Raw genomic sequence first — 19,159 nt, forward strand, 5'->3', positions numbered from 1 at the left:
TTCAATGACCTAGATACCTAGTTGCGCTCGTCAACCGCACGCGCGCAGGCGAAATCTCATGTCCATATAGCCATTTGCACAACACAGCACAGCACAGCACAGTACAGCACAGTACAGCACAGTACAACACAGCACAGCGCAGCTCCTACGCACCGCGCTGCTGAGAGAGTACACGGGCACGGCGCCGCGCCGCGCAGCACACAGTACCGCGCTTTGCACACGGGCTGCACAGCACAGCACAGCATAGCATAGCTAATACAACGCGACACACCGGCCGCAGTCGCATTTTCTGCTTTCAGATGATCCCGGCAGTCTCATTAGCGGCAATGACGCTCGTGAGACCTTGACGTACGGCGCCTTTCCAGTACCCCACAGACTCATCTCGTCTGACTGACGCCCGGTGAGGCGTAAAAAAGATACACACGCGCACCTACCGCTGCTGCTTGCTGCTTGCTGCTTGCTGCCGCCTGCTGCCGCCTGCTGCCGCCTGCTGCTGGCATCCGCTGCCGCTGGGCTGCCGCCGCTCTGGAGGACGGCCTTCTTGTTTCGTGTACCTACACACAACCACAAACCTGGCGAGGGGAGAGACCGTCCCGGCAGCGCCCCAGTACATACCCTGTTTTGTCGTGCTAGCCTCTTGTCTAACACACCCCTGCGCCCTCATACGCTCATAGACACGAGCGGACTGTACAATGGTAAGAGCGTTTTCCTTCCATACCATGTCCCTTTTTCTCACCGTCCCCCTCGGACGGCGACGTAGTGCATTATTGCCTTATCGACCTGGTCCCCCAACGTGCAGTCCGTTGACCTGCATATAGAATAATCCTAATATCAGAAAGCGCCGGCCCTATGGCCACGCGGATCTCCCTGAGGTGCCACCACCTCTGGATCCCGCCTACACATCTTTTGCCTCTGCCCCTTCGTCTCGCCCAGATGACCTCTCTGTCCAGGATCTACATATACTCCAGCAGGCGGCCGCTATCCTGAATTGTTCTGTCTCTCAACTGCTGCTTCTTAATAATAGAATCCCTCCCCCGCAGCCTTACCTCGCCTCCCCTGTGCCTTATCCAGTTTCCACCAAGAGGCCGCGGCTTAGTGCAGACATGACGCCGGCATCTTCTCAGGAGAAGTCGTCCCCCCCTACGCCGTCCGCTCCCGACGGCTCGGAGCGCCCTCGCGCCCCGGAAGCGCCCGGTAGCAGCTTCTCCCTGAGCATAGAACGCTCGCGCTTAGCCCAGTACCTGTCTAACTTCTCCGTCTGTCCGCCATGTACGACCTGCGAGCCTCAAGGTTGGCCCCCCTCCTCCCCCCCCTTTCCCCGTCCCCCTGTATTAGTGAACAATACTGAATGTGACCTAGTCTACGCCCCGATCCCGGCCACGTCGACCTACACTTACGCCCCGTCACGGCAGTATTATGACGAGAGGCAGCCGTCTCCCAATTCGGCGTCTGGAACTATGCCTCCAGACCAAACCCATTTATTTACTTCTAATGCCCCCCCTACGGCTTCGCCAATGATGCCTAATTATCCCATTCTGCAGCCTAGCCGGCCCATGAATATCCAACCTTCTACCAGCGGCGAAGGGATGGTGTATCCGGAGGCCCTGACCCATCAGCAGTATTTTAGCCAACCGGACTTACATCATGGTCTGCCACAGATGGAGAACCACGTGATGGGTGCTCAGGCGTATAACCCCCCTTCGTCGAGGCAGTACGGGATGTCTGAGGACATCTCGCCTCAGGAAGTAGATAGAAATCGGATTGCTAGTCAACCACGTGAATTAGACATCGCACACCCGAGCCAGCGCCCCCCTCCCGCGAGACGCGGCCCGTTCAAGACTAACGACGCACGAGAAAAGACAGCCGAGACTAGGCGGATCGGCTCTTGCATTCGATGCCGGATGCAGCGTATTCGCGTAAGCCTTCCCTCTTACCGCCACGCTTCTGGCTAAATCCCCGAGTAGTTTTGTGAAAGCTGTCGTGCTTGCTAACCGAGCTGCCTTTTTCTAGTGCGAGACCAATCCCTCAGACAAATTTGGTGCATGTCTAACGTGTCTGAAAATGTCGAATGTGAAGGTGTGGCGGATGCCCTGCCTCCGTTACAAGATCACCGACGTAAAGCTCTTCAAACCCGGGCAGGTCAAGGGGTACGAGTGGACTCGGAGATGGGTAGAGGGCATCCCGGACGACATATCGCAGTGGGCGTCGTCGGAAACGAAAAAGGTCCAAGTCACGGAGGGGTACACCGAAAAACCGGTGGAGCTGAGTGTCCGTCAATTCGTCCCACAAGAGGGTGATGCGCTGGAGCGAAGTTGGGTTCACAACGGGACCAGGAGGCGGGTCAGAATTCCGCCGTATGCAATCGTGAACCTGGAGGAGACAAAAGGCAAATACACCGACTATATCAAGAGCGGTTTGCCCGAATGTTGCAAGAAGGTCCTCTCGAGTAAGGATAGGCTGATCTTCCTGACGTACGGCGCGGCAATCAAGGCTTCCAGGGATCCGTCGATCGACCCCAAAGAGAGTGCGCTCCTGAAGAAGGCGCTTCAGCTATGGATGGCCATCCGCTTGACGACCAAATCGACCATTATCGTCGGAGAGGAGACGTTGGGTATGCGCCGCGACATCATGGATGAAACGAGCCCCCTTCGAGGGTGCATTCCCTTGCCACCAGTGATGGGCGCGCAGATCGAGTTGGTCCTGATCCACCAGATCCAGTCTAGCCTTCGCCGGGAGATGTTAGAGAATCTACAGTCTATGACGCAAGCCAACAAACACCAGACCTGGTTCACAACATACCTTATAACGTTCATCTTGCTCCATAACGTGGCTCTTCTCTGCCAGCACGATGCTGGATATGCTCGAAAGCATGGCATCAAGGTGTGTATCGGCGACTCATCCGCTGGCCACGGGGACGACCATCCGGCCATTCATCAACATGTATTTCCCTGGCCCCTCTTCCAATCCTCTCTTTTCTCCTGTGTATATGTGTACGGGGACTGGGATACGGTTTCGGCTGACTGTTAGGCGCTGCAGGGCCGATTCGCGAGAGAGGAGATGGTGAGAGAGTACCAGATGGGTAAGTGGCAAGGGGTTCGGTGTGCGAACTCGACTCCTCACTCCCTTCACACCCACCCACCGATGGTGAGATCTCTAACGTGCAATTGTATCCGACAGGGGCGAATATCTTGCTGGCATATTTCCACTATTGCAACAAAGGTGAGCTGATCCGCGTGTGCGAGATCCCCCGACGACCATTTTGCCGGGCTGACACACAAATAGGCGTATACCCATTCTCTGCCGAGTGCAAGGAACACGACCTGGCGACATTAGCCGAGCTGGACGACTCCAAGGTCAAGTTTGTCCAATTTACGAGAGCAAACGTCGACAAGCAGAGTAGGCTATGGTTTTCTTGCAGTCGTGTCGGATTCCCAGGATAGTTAGTATTCGACGTACATCGGATAGATCACTGACGGATCCATCTTATAGAAAAGCTTTGGGCGAAGATTCGGCAGACTGACGATTATGAAAATGACTTCTACTACATCAGTCAACTATATGAGGAAAACTGGACTCCGCAACCGACAATCTAGATTCTGTTGGCCATTTCCGCGGCGAGACCCCAGGGCGAGAGACGGACAGGCTTGTCAAGAAACACAGCGCGGAGAACCGGATATACATGTTTAGGCGAGGTCCTGCAGACAGCCGAGGCTAGGATACGTGCATCGAAATGCGCGCGGAAAGGGAAGCCGGCGCCAATAGTACGGCGGTATCTTATCCCTTAGCGGCGTGGCGGCCCCCGGATGAGGACGAGGCCCTTAGGGCAGCCAAGCGCGGATGTCTCCCCGCTCCTAGATATACATGGGCAGAGGGACCTGGTAAGTTGGAGCCCTGGTCGCTGCTGGTGAGAGGGTGCGGGAGAACAGGGCAGGAAATGTGGCTTGCCTTCCCGCGGCAACGCAGGTTTCGCAGCGTCTATCCTTGCCTTGCCCGAGACATAATCTTCGGCTGACGTTCAGCCCAAGCCCAAGCCGCCCTGTCGCGGCCCGGGCCTCCTGCTGGTGGGGACCATCCGGCTTGAGCTATGGCTGCGTGTTTAGGAGAGGGGTGGAACATCGAAAGACGTGGCATCGCCATATATTGTCGAATTCGGACTTTTTCCTTTCGGGCTTACGGCGAAACCTGCGTACCGAGGGTGAGAGGAGAATTTGCGTCTCGACGACTCGATATGATTGATAGGGTCGAAGGACCGGTCAACCTAGTGCCTCTCGCACGTTCAGATTATAGCATACCAGTGCCGCGGCTGCGTCCCGGCGCTTTCGATGGCGGTGGCTCCCAAAACAACCTCTACCGACAGTCTCCACGAAGATTACCGGGGCGCGAGTGAGGATATGCTTGTTATATAGGCGCCAAGAGGCAGGCCTGTCGCAGCGAGAACAGGGCTGATCCCATCCATTTTGAGAGCCGGCTACCATGTAGGGCGCACTAGCGGATTCCTACAGCACGGGTCTACCAAGGCCTACCAAGATCTACCAAGTGCGGCTCGATTTGTGGACTCAGGAGAAGATCGCGAATCCACGAACCGGGTCGCCAACCCTCGGCGGGCCGTGAGGCGGGTGTAGGGCCAATGGGGAAACGACGACGAGACAAGCCAAGGGGTGGGAAAAAAAGAAAGGCACCAAAAAAAAAAGCAAGGGGATGAGAGGCTTGCCTCGAAAACGGCATGGGAGAGCGGTGGAGGGAGGGAAGAGTGAATGGGTGGATGGTTGAGGAGAGAAGGAGAGAGGGAGGGAGGGAGGGAGGGAGGGAGGGAGAGAGAAAGAGAAAGAGAAAGACAGACCGACAGAGAGAAAGACAGACAGGGAGAAGGGCAGAGAAGGAGAGGGAGAGAGAGGGAGGGAGGGAGAGGGAGAGAGAGCGGGTGAGAAGGTGAGGGGGCGAGGAATGGAGAGGGCGAGGGAGAGAAAGAATCACGTACGGGGATGCGTTAGGTATGAAGCAGTTGTTTCCCGGCGCCCGCAGGGGCATTTCTACACTATCAGGAAGTTAACAGTACGACATATGTGCAATCCCTTGATGGCGACTCACTCCCGAGAAGATCACGCTGTCACACGCCTTCCTGGCGAAAACAATGCATCACCTCATCACCTCATCACTTCTACACGTAGTCCGTGTTACCCTGCTCCGTATCCGTATCGCTGCGGTGGCTGCCTCGTACCGGTCGGGTGCCTTTCGTTCTCTCCTCTACTTGAATAATGCGGCCTGCTTGCCTCGTCGACACCTGCCTGGCTCAAGTTTCTTTTTATTTCTCGTTGTTTGTGTTTTATTTTTTCCTTTTGGAGGAAGGGGGAGGGGGTTTCGGATCCTAAGCAAGCCTGCCTGCCTGCCTGCCTGCCTGCCTACATATGAGGCGCAAGCACACAGGGCCTGCAGCTGGTAAGGTAGGTGCCTCTACCTAAGCTACATAATGCGCGAGCTGGTCTCCCTTCGGATGGCGGCTGCTTCGTTATGTATAATCATATAAGCCGTCTGGGAAGTGTAGAGTCTTGTGTGTCTGGTTGTGGCTGCCTATGTGTTCTCTCTACCTTAGGTATTTATGAGAGCTCCTGGCTCCAAGCCCGTCCCCGTCTTCTTAACCACAACACACACTCTCTCTCTACCACAACACCCACTCTACGTCGTTTGGCATTGCCCAGCAACCTCTCTCGGCGTCGTTTCGCTTATTCCGAACTTGTCCAGACCCATCAGTTCTGTCTCGTCTACCAGCGAAGCGGCAAAGGACGCTCACGAAATCTCTCGGCATCCAGACCTCTCTTGGGGCTACCACAAGGAGTAAGTCTATGGATCGGCGTGCCATTGGACGTAGCCAGCAGACTAACGACGACACCCACACACCCACACGCAGACACACGCACGTCGACAAGCAGCCATGGACTTCAAGAGCGCTGGCCCAGTCGTCACTCCCACCCTGGGGAACGCTGGCCTCCTTTCGCCTGAGTATGGCTTGCACGCCAACTCTGCGTCGGACGGTTTCACTGGCCTTCCCGCAGGCTATCCCACGCACATGGGTCGGTCATTTGCCTGGACCGGGAAACACTTTGACGGCCATGAGCCCCGCTTCGTCCACAACCTGTCCGAGACGGAGCTGGCAGAGATACGTTCCGCCAAGGATCAATTCAAATGTATATCCTCTCAACCGCCTAGTTCTATCGTGTCCATTGCTCTTGTGTTTTTTTTTTCCCCCTCTCCCCCCTCTCGTTGCTCTCGCCGTTTTTCTTCCGTGCTGACTCCTAGACAGCGTTGGAATTGGATGGCGACCAAGTCAACCGAGCCAACTTTCCGCTTCCCACCTTGGGCCCCGTCTTGGACAAGTTCAGTCAAGATGTCTACAACGGCACGGGGCTCTGCGTCATCCGCGGAGTCAAGCCAGAAGACTACTCTGTCGAGGACCTGACGATTGTCTGGCTGGGAATCCAAGCCTACATCGCCGACCAACGGGGCTGTCAAGACCACCGAGGAAATATGCTTGGTAAGTCAATAGACGGTGACACAAAGGTTACTATAGTGGTTGACGTCGACTTTTAGTGCATATCGTGGCCGACAACTCCTCTGAAATCAAGCTAGGTCACCACCGTCATTCTACCTCCGCCATTGTAAGCCACGCCCGCTGAGGGTTTCTTTTGTCACTTTGACATCATTCTGGTCTACTTTCGCTAAAACCCCATATAGTCATTCCACAACGAAGAAGCCGGCGATGTGGTCGCCTGGTTGACTCGTAGCACTGCAGCATCCGGTGGCAAGTGCATCGTTTCCTCTGCTTATACGATCTATAATATCTTGGCGGTCCATCGACCCGACATCATACGCACACTTGCGAAGTCGGACTGGCCATTTGCCCTGTAAGCCTCCCCTGCGCCTATTTCATTTTGGAGTACGTAGGAGCGATGCTGAACGCCTCGAATTTAGGCCGCGTTTCCAGTGTCGACCATTGTTGTTCTATCATGATTCGAGGCTGGTCATGAACTTCGGACGTACACCTCTACTAGGAAACGCCGTCCACCCGCGTCCGGACCACCTCCCAAAACTCAATGATCGCCAGCGCGAAGCGCTAGACGTGGTGGAGGCAATTGCCCAGGCGGTCCAGCTCGAGATCCAGACCCAGGCTGGCGATATGCACTTCATCAACAACCTGGCCGTTCTCCACAGACGCGAAGGATTTGTGGATGGAGCTGCTCCTCAGGAGAAGCGTCACCTGGTCCGCATGAGACTACGCAGCTCGCGGCTAGGGTGGGAGATTCCGAGCGATCTGAAGCAGGAATGGCACGACGCATTCGACTCAGATACCCACCAGACGTGGCACCTAGAGCCGATGCCCGGCGACGTATTCCCCCTTCGCAAGTACACAAACTAATGGGGATGGAGCCGGGATACGCCGCGGTGCGGTGCTCGACCCAACCCACACATTGGCCTTCGGAAAAAAAGCATGGGATGAGGATCACCAATAAGGTTTAGAGTTACGGGGAGTTTACTAACAAGGACAAAAGGGGAGTTTAGAAAAGGGGAAAGGTTTTCCCTATTCTCGAGAAACAAAAGAGGTTACATCTGGGCTCCTGCTATGGCTCGCGCTGGCCTACCTAATAATTATTGGCAGATGCCGGGTTTGGCGAGGGAAGTGTGTCTGTCCTATGCTGTTGCGTCCTACCCTACCACTCCTGGGAAATCATGGCTACGAACTGAAAAGGGAGAAAGAAAAAAGTCTGTTATTGTCTGTTGGGGTCGCCTAAAAACAAAACTGGGAAAAAAAATGTCGAGTAGTAGATCGCCTAGAACTTGCCTGGAAGTCCAAGCAAGCGAGCAGGCATAGCATAGCATGGCTCAATATCACCTTACCCTACTACTGCTGCTACTGCTACCACACCTTTTTGACTGCCTGCACGTACATCGCCAAGTTCTATGAAAACGTATATAAGCACTGGTTTATTCCGAAATGGCGCATCGCCTCACTCAGATGCTGCATAGCTAGTAGGGTTATGTATACCGGGGATTCGCCCCTTATGCAAGTCTAAAGCAGTTGCTTGGCACAGACACAATACGTCACCCAGTCCGCCTTCGCCCTTGTGACGGCGACGCCGAGGGACGAGATAGGGTTTGCAGCCGTTTATCTAGTTGGGAAGAGGAGAGGGCATAGAAATCTAGAATCAAAAGGGGTGGGGGGAAGGGGGGGGCGGAATCATACCACGATTCACATGCCGTGTTGTGGTAACAAGATACCGGGACCTGTCGCATAGGCAAGCGAGTCCAACCGGCGGCATAGGGTAGGATGGGATTAATGGGCCACCTACCGATCCGGCCGTGACCTATCGCGTGTAGGAGTTGGGGGGGGGGGGAGGATGGGGAGCAGACAGAGGGAGGGACGGGGGGGGAGGAGTTGGACGGAGGGACGAGGTGGTTCCCCGTGGGCTTGCGCCGGGCGCTGTGCTGCACGCGTAGTGCATAGAGATACGCACATCCATACATAGTTTGGCTTGGAGGAGGAGCCAAGGAGAAGCAGATGATGACGGATCAAGGGTGGCATTTCTTATTTTTGATTTTTGTCGTTTCTTTTCTCTCTCTCTCCCCCCCCTCTCCTCCTCGCAACCAGGTAGGTGCTGCGCCATCTCTCTGGTTCTAGGCGACGACGCACTGCACACCCAGACGCAGAACTAGAGCTCCGACTGTGGGCGGGTGTGCGTCTGTGTGTGCGTGTCTCTGTATTGGTTTCCCTCCTTATCCATCTTGCATACGACTACTACATCAGACGTAGCCTAGTCCATTGCGTAGGAATGGATGGAGTGAGGGGGTGGGGAAGACCAAGGGGGCGGGGGGGGGCAGAGAGGGGCCAACGAGAGAGCGGACCAGTTTGATAGAAACGCTGCCGGTTGCAACCCTGGCTCGCCCTCGAGGCTAGCCGGCCGGCCGGGCGGCGGCGGCGGCGTTGCTGTCAGATGCCGTCGCATCTATAATTGGCGTCTCTGGCCCAGGGTGCCCTGGTACGCTGGCTCGGGGCAGTGTCTGAAAAGAAGCAGAAGCAATTTGGCTGTGTGTATTAATTACCGGGCGTATGAGTAAGGCGCGCATACGTGTCCAGGTAGAAAAGAAAATGGGGGAAAAAGAAAAGGAAAAAGAAGCCAGGAGAAGGATTCAACGGTGACGGCTCGCTTTTGCCACCTCGGTAGGAGGAAAGGAGGGCTTCGGCAGACATGCAGGTGTTGTAGGTCGGCAAGGTAGGTAGGTAGGTAGGTATTATTGTATGCATATACGCACGCCCGCACGAATTGCGTTGGCGAGTCGACGCGGACGAAGTAGAGGTGAGGTGGAGGTTGCGTGCATTACTTATGTCATCGTGTCACAGCGCCCGCGTTACATGAGAGTATGCAACTCTCTGTCTCTTTTTCTGTCTCTCTCTAACGCTCCTCTCGATCCGTCCATCGATCCGTCGTCCCTCCATCCTTTTTCTCCACGGCTGACACCTTATCGCCCGCCTGCCTGTCTACCTGTCTACCTGCCTGTCTACCTACCTACACACATGCAGTGCGCCCGCGCAACAAGACGAACCAAGGAAAAGAAGGAAGAACTAGAACAAATCACACGTCCGCCACCTCGAAATACAAATTACACGCTCGTATGCGTAGGTTGGACGCGGCGGGTGAAGGCATGTGTAAGAGTGACGGACGGGTGACGCCGTGCTGACGCGGGACCGGGCGGGCGGGCGGTCGCGCGAGGCGAAGGCGAGAGACGAGACACAAACCGACGGCTGTAAAAAAAAAAAAAAAAAGTCCACAAGCCCGCCGCGCCCGCGCCGCGCCGTACCAGCACCCGATGTCTTGGGTTGTCGCCAAAAACCACCAAACCCGCACCCGCACCCGCACCTCCTCCCCTCCACAAACCCCACCTAGTTTGGTTCCCTTTTTTTTTTTTAATTTTAACCTACCTACAATTTTTAATTCTCCTTCCGAGGCGAGCGAGCGAGCGAGCGATCGAGGATCCCGTCCCCCCCCCCCAAAACGCCCCTCCTCCCCTTTCCCCCTCCAACCGCAAACCCACGATTTGTCTCCGACGCGCTGGGGCCGGATGATGGATGGATGGCAAACCCCCCCGCCGCGGCGTTACGGGAGGGAGGGAGCGCGCGGCGGACGACACGCCAGCAACGTTCTCGCCCCAAGCCCGGAGGCGCAACCGCGACGCCAGGAGCCAAGCGAGCCTTTCGATTCGTCCGTCGCGAAGTCCGATCGCTCTTCGATTCGCCGTCGCTAGTCCGAACTCCTAACCGCTTCCCCCCTCCTCCTCGGCGTGCAGCAGAATGTCACCTAGGTAATATTCGTGTGTTCGCTGCTGCAGCGCATGTCTCGCGCGTTCGGCCGCCGCGACACGTAGTTACGCACGCACACGCACACGCACACGCACACAACACGTAATACCTGCCTACCTATACACTGCGCCGCGCTATAGGTAGGTATAACGTACCTACCTGCTGCATCCCGGACTAGACCAGGTCGAACATTACATACCTGTGTATATTATGGCTTGTTAATATCCATCCACCGCCCATCTCTACACGCGTGCCTATGTATATACCTACCTCCCTACCTACCTACCTACACGTAGATTATATACCACACCTGCGTAATGTCGGTGTGATATTAGGTATATTACGCCTGCCATTATATACCCATGTATATACAGGTATAGCGTCGAGTGCCGGCAGCATGTTGCATGTCGTACGCGGGCGTATTTGCCTCTTCCTACCCAATCCCGTCCCGCGCTAGCGATCGTGGCGGCCTCTACTAGTGCCGCTGCTGTAGGTATAGCAGCCACCTAGTCCGCGCGGATCTGTACAGATATACGCAACGAGGTTAGCGCAGGTGCATAGCTTCGTCGTCCGGAGAGGCGGCAGAAGACAGCACACACCGCAGCCCCGAACCTCTTACCCCCTACCCCTACCTCTTCCCCTTCCCCTTCCCCTTCCCTCTCTCCCCTCTTCCTTGCGCCGCTTGGCTCAGGAGTTTACTCCGTGAACCCACACCCTTTCGCCATGTGTGCGCGTGTGCGTGTCCAGGCACCATCTTGTGAGAGTTCGGCTTTCTAATAATATCGCCTCCCGACGCCATAACTACCTAGGTAAAATAAAATCAAAAAAAGTTCCTGGCTATTAGGTATCAACTGCTCACCTCTCTCAACTCGCATATCACATATTAACTTGACGCTGCCGTAGCGTCGCCACTTCTGTCCTGCTCAACAGGTGGTCGCCTGCTCGAGAACCGACAAGAACCTGCCTACCTACTTAGGCAATTATTGGCGTGCGTGTATCTACGTACCTAGGCATGTAAGGCAGGTGTCTCGAATGCCCGAAATCTCCAGATCGATCTCCCACCGGAGATGATCACTTAGCCACACAGGGGGAGGGATGCTGCTGCACCGCACATGGATCATCCCCGGTCCGCCGAAAATCAGGAGCGGCTGCTCTCCCCAGAGGCCAAACTGTGGCTCAGCGGCTTTCTCCCGTCTCCCTCTCCCAGTTCGGAGCAGCATATCGTGTCGCACAAGCCAGCCCTCCGCGTCGTCTATCTGCATAAGCGAACATATCAGCTGTAGGCGGCTGCAATTAAAGCAGATAGTCAATAATGACATCTTCTTAAGCTGCATGGTATTTCATACCCCGTGCTACCTATCCAGCAGCCGGTCCGGGCCCGCGTACCAAGATCTGCAAGCCAACACGCCAGCGATAGGATAGTCCGAATTTCTGTCACACGTTGCTCTTCACTCACGTGGCTCTTCTTACATCGTCCCTACTTTGCGCCGACGCGGCCAACCCACGGGGCATACGAGGCCGCAATCTCGCCAGCGTGATATTCTCCTAGTTTTCTGCCGCGTCCCTAGCACATCCAGGACCTGGTCGGGATTTGATCGCGTCTCGCCTCGAGAACTATGGCGATGATCGGCGAAACGGTGTCGATCGACCACACAGGATGCAGGCGATCGCGGCTTGGATTCTCGTCCCGTCATCCGAGACCCACGTATTTCCGACATCAGAATTCGTCAGGTCGCTGCTCAAGACTCTAGCTACCTCAACCTCCGACTGCGAACTCGACCCTCGTGGCTAAAGTGAACCGCTATCGGATCAGGTCTCGCGGGACGGACGCGCCGACACCCTGCGTGGTACGCGCTATTTGCTTCAAGCCCCAAGCCACCAAGCCAGCGAGTATGTGATTTATCATATGTGCATGCGTCTGTTGAGGGGGTTGGGGTGGTAGCCGTGTAGAGAAAACGGTTCTGGGCTGTTCCGCCGAATTCAAGCATCACAACTCAGGCTTGGGGGCATCGGGATCCTGTGTGTGAAGCTCCGCTCCTGCAGCGCCGCGGCCTGCTAGTCTCCTCTAGATCCTCCGACGCACCTGCGTTGCGCCGTTTGCGAATGGTCCGCGAATGGCCTCTGAAGCCGAATTCCCCAAGGATTGGATAGGGACGCCGCACTCCCGGATAGCTACACCTCCGCCAGCCAATGCCAGGGTACGAAGACGGCGCAAAATACAGCTGACCCTTGCTGCGCTGGCACCGAACGCCTCTGTGGATGGCGTATGTATTGTGCCGCGGCGGTCCATACCTGCATACCTGGCGCCAGTGAGCAGCCAAACACTCCCGAAGGCCCCATATCCTACTGGCTACGGGCCCGCATCCACCCCCCCAGATCTGAGGTATGGGGTCTAGGCATGGGTCTAGGCATGGACATGGGGATGGGCGTTATAATGAATATTGCTACGGCTGTAGCAGATGGGTATTGGGGTGAGGGTCGGGATTGGCCTGGACGCCGCGGCAGATGCCGCTAGCGCAAAGACGGGCAACCGGGCTTCGAGGTGTTGCAGAAGAGACGCTGTCTCTCATTCATGCACAGGCTATCACTCGCGCTGTGGTCCCCCGGGATGCAAACCTCCCACCTGTCGTATGCATAGGCGAGGTAACATGGTACGGGTCGACATTGTACTACAGACCGTCGCACCGTTACGGGTCGGACCAGGCCCGCTGCGTCGTCGTCGGGAGACACGACACGAGACCAACGAAAACCCACAACGAACGGGAGATGAGATATGGCCGATGGTCGTCACTCGACTGCCACGCGGCCGCTAGACAGAAGAAACCCGGCCTTCCTACCTGGTTGGAATCTCGACGCACAGCAGCACCTAGGTATATCCGAGGCCGAACAAGAGCCCGCTCCCCCGCCTCGGCGGCAGGTGATCTCGATCCGCGGAGCCGATCCTCGCCCAGCACATATTCGCGGGCACTCGAGGCGACGCCCGTCGAGGTTGGGAGAGGCGTGGCACGGCAGCGGGCTCGTCAACCACGCACCATGTCGCAGACGGGGTTTCGGGCGAGAGGGGACATTTCGAGTATGGATTTGCACACGCCCATCCTGGGGAGTCGAGTTGTCAGAATACGATAGTGCGAGAGGCGCGCTTGGGGGGCCAGTAGCAGTTGGCGAGACGACGATACGACGGCCGTCGGACGACTCGTCGCGAGCCTATGCAGAGGGAGTCCACGGATGCAGTTCCGAGGGAACGGCCTCTGAACCGTTTGGCGTCGCGACGAATAGAGCCCGTCCAAGCGCTCGCATTCGCTGTGTAGAGGAGAAAAGCGAAGGGAAATATGACAGTATTTCTTAGGGAGGGACGGGGAGGGGCGAGCCGGACAAACGGGAGAGAGAGAGGACGGCCTGACTACTGCCCAACCTAACTAATTCCCCGAGCGTCCTCTGCACACGGTGGCTTGGGGGGGGGAAGAGGTGGGGGGGGGACGTACCAGCTCTTGCCAGCCAGCTCGGCGGCTGGTTTCAGCGTCGAGGACGTCGCATACATATGCGTACGATAGGTAAGGTACCTCCCTACCCCCCTCTCTCGCCCGCGCTCACGCCCCCATGCCGGACAACGCTGCCGGAACGCACCAGCAATCAGGAGCCGGCGACATCCACCGATACCTAGCTCGACGTTAGTGCGTCCAGATATGTAGGCGGGGAGGCACTTCCCAGGGTAGATATGTATGTTAGGTCAGTTTAGGTATGCGCGTATGTAGGCGTACAGGCAGCCACTCCCAACCGACATACGTGGACGGGCTGGGAGGTAGGCGCCACGGGGGTAAAGGGAGTAGGCGGACAGGCGGGTAGGCGGGTAGGGGGGCCTACATGGAGGCAAGTCCGAGGCAAGCACCTCCTATGGGTGCCACCCCGGGCGCATGTGCAGCGGCCAGCAGCCATAGGGGACATGCACTCGACGCAGAAGGTGCCGTCCTCAGATGCCTGGCTCGGCACCGTCCCCCCGCCTGTATACGTCTACGTGCAAGTATACCGCCTACCGACCTTCTCTTATGCCTATCACCTGTGCCCGGTGGATCCGCTGGTCTCAGCTATGGGTACGCGTGTGGGCAGAGCGCAGACCAGGTGGGTAGGCATAACATACCTACCTGGGTAGCCGGGGGGCTGCCGTCCTCAGGCACGGCGCGGGTAGGTAGGTACCCAGATGTAGAGTACATGCCTACCCGCCGCCATACGGGAAAGGCACGTATCGCAGCGGGTAAGGGGGAAGGGAAGCCTAGGGCAGGGCGCGGAACAGCCCTGGCGGTACCTGACTTGCTCCCGACCTGGGTCCGCGGTCCCGTCCACGGATGTCGCAGGTGTCCATAGTTGCTGTTACCTAAGTAGGGTACCTACATGCCTCCACGCCGCCCCCCCGAGGCGGATCCAAGGTACTGGTAGACCTGCTGAGCCCGTCCGTCGTCCCTTCGATGTAGGGGTTTCGCCTGTCGTTCTGGAAGGGCCGATTCAGGCTCGAGTCCGCCCGTCGCTCCAATGGCATCGACATCCGCGTGTCACAATCGAGGTCGGAAACTACATCCCCATGCACCGGGGGCGCTTCGGGTATGCACAGCCGTCTGATTTCCCGCCCTCTTCTCGTATCCCGTCATCTTCAATCCTCGTGTTGGTAAGCGCTCCAATGGCCGATCCCGGAGACCTCGACACGAGGAGGCGCGAGAGGGCTCGTGTTCGGGCAGGCCAGTCGGCAAAACGACCAATTTGCCTCTCGCCTACCGGGTCTGGCCTGGGTGGGCTTCGAATCTCGACGCTTTTCGCTGAACTCGTGCCCGGCGAAGGGGCTGCCTGGAGCGATCGCGTGCCGTGCCTGGGCGAGATCCGTCAGCATCGTGCCCCCGGCGAATATTGGTGCGGAATGTCCTCGAGAGCGACCGTGCCAACTTAGAATCGACGTTCGGGTCGAGCCTCACTCTCGCTAGGCGCCACTCACCCAGGGCGATGACGGCTCGCGTGGGCGTTATGCAATTCGGCCGCGGCAATTCGGTCGGGAGTCGCCTTGAATTGGTGGTGGTTCGCGGTATAGAGGTTTCCCCTGGCCCGTTCTCAGCCCAACTAGATGCGAGCGCTGCGTTCGCTAGGACGCGGTGGGAGGAAGGCCTTGTCGGAAGGGGCTAGGCTGGGCCGGGTCGAGCATCGGAAGCGCGTAAGGGGTGTCGTCGAGACCGAAAAGTCCGTCCCTGGAGGCGATATTGGTGTGCGACCAAGACCCGCTGGGGACGTCCCATACGCCTTTTTCCGGTGCTGTAGCTGGAAACAGTGATGACAGACACACCTGTGGGTCTCTGGGGACTTTATATCGAGTCAAGCGCGGACCTGGCTGTTGGGACGGTTGCTGACGCAGGGTCCGTCTATCTCGCCTTGTGCAACAGCCCCATCTAGACCATCTAGATCGGACCTCGTCTGCGCTCGAGATCAACGACGTGTCACGGCATAATGGCAACCGGCCAAGAATAAGCGCTAGAGGACACTTATATAGACCCTGGAGACACGACGTGGTCGTTGAGCCGCACAGTTTACAATAGTGGCATGCGGCTTGGGCGATCGAACACGTGGGCTCCCAGAAATCGCATAGATCCGTCCCAGACGTCCGCGTTGCATTGGAGCCCAGGGTTAGGGCCCTGGTTCTAGGCTAGCGACTACAGGAAGGCGAAAACTGCGCGGGCTCGGAAGAGGCGAGGGTGCTTCGGCAGGGCAGATCGTGAGGTCTACGAGATCTCGGCCGCACGGGTAGTCCAGTTCTCTGCCCGGCATCCTCTATGATGTATCCTCCGCTGCGTGCATAACCGGATGAAAGGAGAGGGAGGCGGACATTATGACTTACAACTTAGACTATTGGGGTATTCTAAAGGCCTCAGGGGTAGTCCACCCCTTTTCGGCTTCGGCTGCAGATAGATAATAAGGGCGTACCATCAAGCCTCCACGTTGGCGATGCCATGCCACTTATCCGGAATCATCTGAGAGGGGTGGGTTGAGAACACGGAACAGCCACTGCCCCGCCGGTGCAATTGAGAAAATGTTTATATTAGCAGAGGGCCCCCAGGCGTATTCGAAGGCCGTAGATAGTTACCTGCTATTGAGCCATTTTCTCCTTGCCCAGCAGGGTTCGTACCGCGCCGGATCGTGTGCTCATCGTACCTATACAACCGTCGTAGTATTACTATAACGTATCCCTTCAGTCCCTGTTATAAGTCGGTGGCCCCAATTCAAACGAATTGAGAGTGCTGTTCCATTCGTCCCCGGGGTTGCCACGGTCGGCTGCGATCAATCAGGTTGTCCACGCAGCGAGGTTATAGCGGGAATAAGCCGGTAGCAGCAGTACATACGACCCCTATTCGAACCGGTATACAAGGTCCTTTGTCGCACCTACTTTCCAAATGGAGAGATATTGCGTAGCCAGGGTAAATGCTTGTTACCATGCCTATCGATATTCAGCTGATGTTGATATTCAGCTGTACGCTGCGTGCTATAAGCCCACAGCTCCACACGCCGTAGTTAATCTAGTTCTTCCTGACGCAACAACCTTTCGCCTCTCCGCTACAACGAGAGAACTTCTAGCACTCGGGAATATGGCCGACACTATGACATTGGCTGTTGGTCCAATGTAGGTAACTATCGCGGGGTAAATGGGTTAGAATCAGATACTCAACCGACGGACCCTCCTGCCGCAAGAGGAACTGCTGATAGCAATATAATCCTCATAGTCGGTGAGCTGGTGTGGGAGGATGTGTACATATAAGGGCAAGTCTACATACCGAAGCCTTTGATAATCTATCCCGTAGAAAGTACAATCTTCGTAAACGGAACGATTCGCGAATAATTCGATAACATAAGTTACGCGTCTATAGAGCAAGCATATACCCATACATACCTTGTCGGGGATCCTGTGTAGGTAAATGCCGGTACTTCTCCGCTTGCTCCTACGTTGATATGCGCGCGTCAGAGTTAGGGGGCCATCAAACACGGCGAAATAGAGGCAGCACGGAGGGTATTCTTATGCATACGGCTCTCTCGATACAAGACTACCGGTGGCTAACGGGGCTAAAGCGAAGATCTAGGAGGGCGAGGGGAGTCAACGGCCATAATTCGTTGAAGTCACCCACGCCCATCGATAAGCATCCCGCACAAGGAGTGGGGGAAAAAAATACGGCTACCGTAAATACTCTTGGGTCAATGAGATTCGCACGACAGACGTGGTTATTACCGGGGGCCGGCCCTAAACAGTCGGGAGATGGATGCAAACGCGTGCCGGCTACGACACCGTGAGGCTCGGAAACAAAAGCTCTAAGAGGCGAGTGAAGAACTCTAAGAATGATGTAAACCGGAATTTGGGTATAGTTAACGAGTTATGAGGAGACGGTCGCGTAATTTAGAAGACTGGTGTCCTTCCACGACTGTGAAGGGTTCATTTTATGAGCAAGTAGTAACCCCAAGATATTTATCTCTATTTTACGCGTTAACGCCCATAGACGTGTTCGAGAGTAGAATGTTACGGGCAGGAAATTGATGAGTTTTTGGAAGTTGCCAGCTTTTTCGTCCACCAGTTTGTCTGTGTTGCCTAATTGTATTTCGTAAATAGCCATAATATTCTGGTCACTTTTTAACCAGGCTCTGGGAGGATTGGACTACATTTTTTCATTGCGAAAACACTTCGAACGAGAAACCTTTGACAAAGCTGTTAATAAGGACATCGTGTCTGATTGATTTATCCGTAAAATGCATTACCCCTCTACGTATACTGCCACGTGAGAGGAGCCGGACTTGAAGCAGCCCGAAGCTTTCTATCTCTAGGTATATACGGGCGGTTTTCATCATGAGATCGCAGCATGAACTGCAGGAAAGCCTAGCCCATAATGATAACAAGCTCTATTTACCACATAGCCTATATTATAACCTAGTTTGCCATCCTTATTAGTTCAACTCGGAGTTGATACCTGGTGGCCATGATGCTAGTAAAGCTTTAGTTATAGTATTGAGGCAGTAATCGATAGGATGGCTGTAACGACTGCGTTGCGTTGCATGCTTAACCTAATACAAACATTACTGAAACAAACAGCGCTTTATTTAGACATAATTGTGGCCCAATAAACAGTTACTTGTTTCATTAGGGACGAGTAGTAGTTTTAAAAGTCGGTATCAGGCCCCACAACGGACTTCTTGCTCTTGTATGCGAGCTATCGGCTGTCTTATCGTTCTTTCCATTCATCGACAGCAAGCATTACTGGAACTGGGCAGATGTGGGTAGGCACAGAGAAGAAATGAAATCTAACAAACCAACACCTACAGAGCGAGGGGAGAGGCTGTTATTACGAAGATAGAAACATTGAAACATTGCAACTAGGACTTAATATTGAGAAGATCGCAACTCGTGAGATGAGCAGCCCTTAATCCTTTTGTTTCGCAGGCTTAAAGCCAACCCTACGTGTGATTATACCACCATTACCCAGAGCTGCCTCATGCTTATGCTGCTGCATAGTGACTCTAAAGTCGTAGCTAACCGTGGTATCTAGGCCATGCAAGGGCGCCCTTGCTCTCCTCCTGGCAACAGGACGGCGAGCTAATAGACACTTAATACAAGACGGCTTGAGGAAATGCCACCAGATGAGCAGGTCTTAATCAGACGTTGGTATGTATGGGCTCGGCCATTACGGTTCGACACACATTAGGTGCCTGTAACAGATGCCTGTAGGTACTTAGGTCGGTATGCGAATATCGGTGGCCCACACACACGGACAGCAGTCAGAGGTGATGCTGACGGTAGCACCT

General features: G+C 55.6%; 5 protein-coding genes across 5 annotated transcripts; 3 read left to right on the top strand and 2 right to left on the bottom strand.

The window, feature by feature from the left end:
• The first annotated feature begins 469 nt into the window (after positions 1-469).
• Positions 470-3,774, top strand: GGS23DRAFT_134284 (uncharacterized protein). The gene is made up of 8 exons (XM_051511201.1): positions 470-695; positions 819-1,290; positions 1,360-1,916; positions 2,011-2,880; positions 3,037-3,079; positions 3,178-3,219; positions 3,283-3,396; positions 3,490-3,774. Exons 1-8 carry the CDS (start codon positions 693-695, stop codon positions 3,591-3,593), a joined length of 2,205 nt encoding a protein of 734 aa, XP_051370551.1. The 5' UTR covers positions 470-692; the 3' UTR covers positions 3,594-3,774.
• A 684-nt stretch (positions 3,775-4,458) lies between these two features.
• Positions 4,459-5,368, bottom strand: GGS23DRAFT_134479 (uncharacterized protein). Its single transcript, XM_051511202.1, has one exon. It carries the CDS (start codon positions 5,026-5,028, stop codon positions 4,510-4,512), a length of 519 nt encoding a protein of 172 aa, XP_051370552.1. The 5' UTR covers positions 5,029-5,368; the 3' UTR covers positions 4,459-4,509.
• Positions 5,369-5,528: 160 nt separating this feature from the next.
• Positions 5,529-7,971, top strand: GGS23DRAFT_575169 (Clavaminate synthase-like protein). Its single transcript, XM_051516783.1, has 6 exons — positions 5,529-5,832; positions 5,906-6,182; positions 6,299-6,529; positions 6,586-6,653; positions 6,730-6,899; positions 6,967-7,971. The coding sequence occupies exons 2-6, from the start codon at positions 5,930-5,932 to the stop codon at positions 7,409-7,411; spliced, it is 1,167 nt and encodes a 388-aa protein (XP_051370553.1). The 5' UTR covers positions 5,529-5,832; positions 5,906-5,929; the 3' UTR covers positions 7,412-7,971.
• A 3,275-nt stretch (positions 7,972-11,246) lies between these two features.
• GGS23DRAFT_134680 (uncharacterized protein) lies at positions 11,247-11,890 on the bottom strand. The gene has a single exon (XM_051511204.1). The coding sequence runs from the start codon at positions 11,680-11,682 to the stop codon at positions 11,347-11,349; it is 336 nt and encodes a 111-aa protein (XP_051370554.1). The 5' UTR covers positions 11,683-11,890; the 3' UTR covers positions 11,247-11,346.
• A 704-nt stretch (positions 11,891-12,594) lies between these two features.
• Positions 12,595-13,820, top strand: GGS23DRAFT_134791 (uncharacterized protein). Its single transcript, XM_051511205.1, has one exon. The coding sequence runs from the start codon at positions 12,854-12,856 to the stop codon at positions 13,472-13,474; it is 621 nt and encodes a 206-aa protein (XP_051370555.1). The 5' UTR covers positions 12,595-12,853; the 3' UTR covers positions 13,475-13,820.
• Positions 13,821-19,159: the final 5,339 nt, after the last annotated feature.

This window comes from Durotheca rogersii (assembly GCF_024521655.1).
Source record: "Durotheca rogersii strain YMJ 92031201 chromosome Unknown GGS23scaffold_16, whole genome shotgun sequence".
Taxonomy (NCBI): domain Eukaryota; kingdom Fungi; phylum Ascomycota; class Sordariomycetes; order Xylariales; family Xylariaceae; genus Durotheca; species Durotheca rogersii.